Source organism: Palaemon carinicauda, chromosome 1 (genome assembly GCF_036898095.1).
Source record: "Palaemon carinicauda isolate YSFRI2023 chromosome 1, ASM3689809v2, whole genome shotgun sequence".
Taxonomy (NCBI): Eukaryota; Metazoa; Arthropoda; class Malacostraca; order Decapoda; family Palaemonidae; genus Palaemon; species Palaemon carinicauda.
Genome location: NC_090725.1, coordinates 191,586,201 through 191,592,200, shown reverse-complemented (window position 1 = coordinate 191,592,200; position 6,000 = coordinate 191,586,201). Strand labels below are relative to the sequence as shown.

The 6,000-nt window shown below is 37.8% G+C and overlaps 1 protein-coding gene across 1 annotated transcript in view; it reads left to right on the top strand.

Annotated features, from left to right (window-relative positions):
- Window positions 1-6,000, top strand: part of LOC137653361 (mucin-2-like) — an 81,546-nt gene that overhangs the window by 34,924 nt on the left and 40,622 nt on the right. The window contains exons 3-7 of the mRNA XM_068386725.1: window positions 3,902-4,090; window positions 4,304-4,417; window positions 4,703-4,935; window positions 5,084-5,218; window positions 5,348-5,518. Coding sequence (XP_068242826.1) covers window positions 3,902-4,090; window positions 4,304-4,417; window positions 4,703-4,935; window positions 5,084-5,218; window positions 5,348-5,518 — 842 coding nt within the window. The remainder of the gene's footprint in view (window positions 1-3,901; window positions 4,091-4,303; window positions 4,418-4,702; window positions 4,936-5,083; window positions 5,219-5,347; window positions 5,519-6,000) is intronic.

Genomic DNA, 6,000 nt, shown 5'->3' with positions numbered 1-6,000 from the left:
GCCCAAAATTTTTTAATGAGGTGTCTGCTTCTCCCCTCCTACCAATGCAGTGTTTACAAAGCTACGTGGGAGTGCCAAGGGTATATCAACTGGTAGTGTGGTGTCTGTTGCTTGGAAGAATCCCCTGTGGCTTCTTTCTTTATAGGTTCACCTTTGTTGGCTTGCACGACAATATAAATGGCCAATTTAAGCTCCTCATCTTGGCAAGATTCTTAGAACCATGCAACTTCAATTTAATCTTTTTCTTCCAGAAGTCTGGGAATACAGATAGTTTTATGCATACTCTTGATCTCTCCCTATAAGTGTATATAAAGGACGTTTTGGTACCTGAACTCAACACATAGGAGAGGTATCTCGTGGTACAGTTACTCGCGCTCCAGGTAACTGTACTCTTGTACCAAATAGCAATCAGACTGTATTCTTGTACCAAATAGCAATCAGACTATCTGTAGAAATTAAGGGTGCCGTCCTTCTTCCTCCGTTCAAGATAATTGAAAGATCCCCTCACCCTCTTGAGAAAGTGGGATAGACGGTGGAAGCCGAAGACTAACCCAAAACAAGGAAAATATTAGCACGAGCTACACCGTAATTTGTCAAACTCTATCTCTGCTTGGTGTTGTGTTAAACCATATCCTTAACCAAGCCTACAAACACTTGCTACTTCTGGACTGTAAGTCTTTGAAGGCCAATCAGTCAGTTTAGTGCAACTACTATTGATCTCTCCACACTTATGAAAGGTAAGGCTGGTACATGCTGAAAACTTTCCCATCCAGGGAATGGTTCTTGGAGAGTTCTACAGGCATATGCAAGGGAGAGGGTATATACCAGAAATATAATGATCCCTGGGTACTCTTATCAGTATGCAGTACATGTCCTAGTGTTTCTAATTCTGTTGCTCGGGCCCCCAAATGCCCTCTTTCCCCTCCTTAGAATGTTCATGGGACACCTCAAGATCTCCATTGAAGAACATTTTAGTCATAGAGAGAACAAGTATACAAGATGGAGGAGGAAGTGACAGCCTGTCCACTCATTCATACTCTCTCCTTTTGATTTGCTTTGCATGCATGGCCAATGATTGAACAAGGAAAACTAAAACCTCAACATTGACTCCATTCTACTTTCTTTTCCAGAAATGCTTCTGTTCAGACAGTAATGGTGTGGCATGCACTTTGGAAACCAGACCACCTCGTGAATATGGTCCACTGAAGGTAATTACATTAGCAACTAGTTGAATATAAGAGCAGCACTACTAAAATTGCGGGCTTTTTAGCAGTTTGATAGAGCAATTTGCAATATGTGTGAGCAACAGCACTACCTTAGTGTCTTTGGTAGACAAACGGTTCCTACTCTTTCAGACTGTTGAGTTGGCAAAGCAGGTCTACTCCTGGACACTAGACAATGCTGTCGGGGGAGTTAATTCAAAGTAAGAGAAATTGCTGACACTGTCGCCATGGGCATGGTGCAGGGTCAGTGGTCCTCATATACTCGGATAGTGATGATTATTCTTGAATTTTATTGGTCCCCATTGATTGACCTGTTAGCTACTAGGTTGAATAAGAAAATGCTAGTATTCTCTCTGGTTCCATAACCTTCAGCAGCGATAGGACACCTTCCAATACTCTTGGGACACTGGATATGTATGCTTAACACAATAGTATGTTGAAAACTTCGTCTCATGATGGCCCTGATTATTCACAAGTGGCTACACCAAATAGTATCGAAATCATCTGATCCTCTAACCTATCTAAAGTCTCCATGGTGAGAAGCTTTCACTCTGCCTAAAGCTAGGTTTTCAGACAATATTACTCAAACCTTTCCTCTTATCAGAATTATCTGGCTCTTTAGGAGATTTAAACAGTATTTTCCTCTTCTGGAGCTAGAGATTTGGATTTGAATTTCTCGTGCCTTCAGATACATATCAGATCCTTAAGACTGCCTTCTTACTAGTCTCGGCCTCGGCAAAGTGATAAGTCACTCTTCAAGATTGAAGGTCATTAATGATTCTAGCTTAGTCCTCCATCTCTTCTGTGGTAGAAGACTAGCAAGGATCAAGATGGCTTTCTTCTGTCCTGTGAGAACACTGATGATTCCTAAAAGGAACTTTTAGCTTCAGGCCAGATCACCAGAGACTGTTAGCATATATAAAAATTGTATTTCAGAATACTTTTCTTCTGACTTCGTGAGAACATTAAAGGTTCCTATCCTGCTACCTTAGAGAAGAGGAAGGTCCATTCTGGGCTTTAGCGCTTGTAGTCTGAGGTTTTGGATCCACTCCAACCTTCCAGAAAAGTCGATAGCTCATCCTCGGAGGTAATCTGGAAATGCCAGACAACCTTAGTAACCCACAACCTTCAGGAGTGTACCCGCAGGGTCTTGGATAATCTTGTGCTTTGCTTGGTGGTAGCTGTTCAATAGGTTTCGTAGTAAACCTGGCTCCCTCTTAGGAGAAGCATCTTTTGCAAGATAGTGGTTGCGATTTAAGTCTAGAATGAGAAGAAAGAATGACTGGCTTTTCAGTCTTTCTTCCTCTCAAAAGGTTCATCAAGGCTCCCTCTTAGGACAAGTATCTATTGCGAGATAGCTGGTGGGATGCAAGTCTGAGAGGAAAGAATGATTGGCCTATCCCTCTTCTTTCTTCACCACCCTTAGGCAGCTGCGATGTAATAACATGAGAGGAAAGAATGACTGGCCTATCCCTCTTCTTTCTTCAACACCCTGTAACAATCTCATAAAGTGCTGGATAGAACTCAAATGCGGGTGATACTCAAGATAGGGTAACCCTATCCTCCTACAAGATGGAGGATGGACAGTGTACATGCAAACCAATTTCTCATAGATTAAAATACATTGAAATCCTCTTATGGGACATATGTTGTTCAATGAAAGACTACTAGTCTTCTATTTTGTACCTAGCATAACACTCGAGACTGAGGTAGTTAGGTTAAGTTATCATATGTCATTCAAATGATAGTGCCCTGGTAATCCAGGGAAAGATAACCAGCCAGTTAGTTTAAAGAGCTTCTTCCCTCCGTAGTATAAATTGCTTATCAAAAGACAGATTTTGTGTAACAGCAAAAATATTCAAACAATTTTTCCTAAATGCAAACAAGTCCTAAAGTTAAACTTCTTTCCACAGCCACCAAAGGCCTTGTTCTAATGTCAAAAGTACGAGCTTTGCAGACTGTAAATGTTCAGTTTTCCTTCCTCCTCCTTATAACTGCAACCATTGCATCAAGTTTTAATGGTAGTTAAAAGCTTAGCTGAAAGCATTATAATTATTATTATTATTATTATTATTATATTGATTCTCCAAGCTTTAAATTTTAAACTATTTTCATGATTTATTACAGTGCAATAAATTGCCTGCTTACCCACTTTAATTATCCTTAAATTTCCTTAGAATCATTATAACTTTCCTCTGATGCAAATTAATTTCCACAGCTTGCCCAGTTTCTATAAAAACCCATGAAATTTATAACTTATAAAAGTTTTATTCCACCTATGATACAGATCTTATTTTACAGTGGAAATTTTCTTGCCCGTTACAAATTGCTCAAAAGTTTAGTAATTAAAATAGTCATAATTAGCTTACTGCAAGAGCAATACTGTCAGTTTGACTTTGTAGATAAATGAATTGTTAAGCATATCTGCATAAAGATAGTTGATTTTGTAAATTGAAATGCTAAAATATATATTTTTCATTTCCTGCTTATGATACTCCTATTTAAAAAGAAACTATGAACACGTTAAGAAAACATAATTGTATTTATAGGACTACAGAAAATATTTTACTGTTAATACTGACAATGTGGATAATCGATACTTATCTAGGTTAGTAAAGGGCTTTACATTATCATATTCTACCCTATAAAGATTTTAAAAGCTCTTAATTTACTAACAGGATTTAATGCACCACAACCATACGTCACAGAATTAACAGTCGTCCCAATTCCTCAAAGCTGTTGCTTCAGTGGATTGAAGTTTGGCCATGGTGATGTAGTGATGAACTTGCCGGAGACCTGCCAACAATTAGTATGCAATTTTGGTTTTATAGAGTCCCGCCAACATGGAGAGGCAGGAGACATTAATTGTAAGTAACCTCGAGCTGTGAAGTAATGCATGTATATTAAGTGTAATGATAAATATTACTAGTTACGGGCAGAGAAACGAAAATTTTTTTTAGTGCATTTCTCTTTTGCATAGTTTTATTCCCAGGTGAAAGAAAACTTTAATTTTAGTGCTCGTTAGTTGTATTAACCATTATTGGTTTTTGTTTATACTTAACACCAAACTTTGTTCCTAGGCTGTGAATTTGGTGGCAAAATATATTCAGACTGCTCAGAATTACCTGGTCAGTGCTTCCCCTTGATTTGTCGGAAAGGGAAGTGGGTAGCTGAAGGTTCAATTAGTGATTGTTGTGAGTAACTTCTCATATTTTATCTTCCTTGATACCTTTAAATGTTTTATCTTCCTTGATACCTTTAAATGTTTTATCTTCCTTGATACTTAACAATATTCAGTGTTGAGATAAGTGAAATAGGATTTAAAGACATAGGCTCTTCCCTGTTTTTAATATCATTGGCTCACACAATGCTATTGTAGGGAGAAAAATAAACTACTACTAAGGTAGCATTAATGAAAATATCAACACCAGATATTGTGTTTATCTTTAATAGTGCTTAACCAAGTCCTTGTTGCACAGGTAAGCATTGTTCTGTATTCGATGATCCTCATATATCCACGTTTGACGGTGTACGGTATGATTGGCATGGAGTGTGTAATTATTCTGTTACCCAGGAGGGCTTCAGTAAGCAACCCTCTTTTGGAGTATACAGCAACTTCAAAGCTTGCAATGGCAGGGCATCTTGTTTGAGCCAGACCACATTTAAGGATAATCTTAATACTGCCATCATCCTGAGTAATGATGTGTTTACGGTAATTCTTTCGCATATTACGTAATCATTTTGTCTAACTCGCTTTTTAATTTAATATATTAAAAATTCTTATACTGCCCGATTGAAAGTATATTTTATATTTTATTAGTTCATCTCTAGTATTGACCTTATGTAATATATCTCTGTAGATAATTGTGAATGGAGAGAAATTTGTGATTCCTGAATATGGTGTTAATGTTGTTGAAACATCTAGTGGCGTTCATCCAGTTTTTGCATGGAGGGTAGAAGATTGTATTGTTCTGACTGGATCATCCAAGATTTCTGTGAGTTTTTTCTTCTGATTGTACTTATTGTTGACATTAAAAAAACCTTACCTTCTCTGGACATATTTAATCAACTTTTATTATATTGTTGTATCTAACGATTTAGTAATGTAACATATCAATTTAAAGATTATGCATTGCAAACATCGTCTAGACGTCTGGGCCCATCCAAATCTTGCTGAGAGTATGTATGGACTGTGTGGTCATTTCAACTATTACCAAAGTGATGATTTCACAACACGTGGAGGGCAAGTTTACCCCCTTTCATATTGGCCACTTGCATTCTGTCACTCCTGGCTGGTGAGTTAATTCTAAAGCTGTTGAATTGTTTTGAAGGGTTATTTTTGTAGTTATGGCATAAGGGGAACAGGGGGCTTTTAGGCCAAGAATTCACTAATATATTTTTGAGCTTACGTTTGCACTCCTTAAATTCCATGCATACTTGAATTTAACCGTGAATATTTATCTTCAAACCTTAACCATTTTGAAATATCCTAAAGTTTCACATTATATTAGCAAAACTAGAAATTAAAACGGTGTGAAGCAGTGTTTTGCACGGAGCTCCGGTCACCACTCGCCCTGAGCCATGTTTTTAGCTGATGGTTCTCATTTTTAAAACCAATGGTGAAGAATAGTTTGATCTCACGGAGAGACTGTGAAGAAGAAATAGTAAATAGTGTCTGCCCCTAACTTCGCCTTTGTTCCTGCAGATAAGGCAAAGCCACTCCAGGATGTAGCCTATAACTGATGTTCTCATAATCTACAAAAAGGCTTTTTGTCAT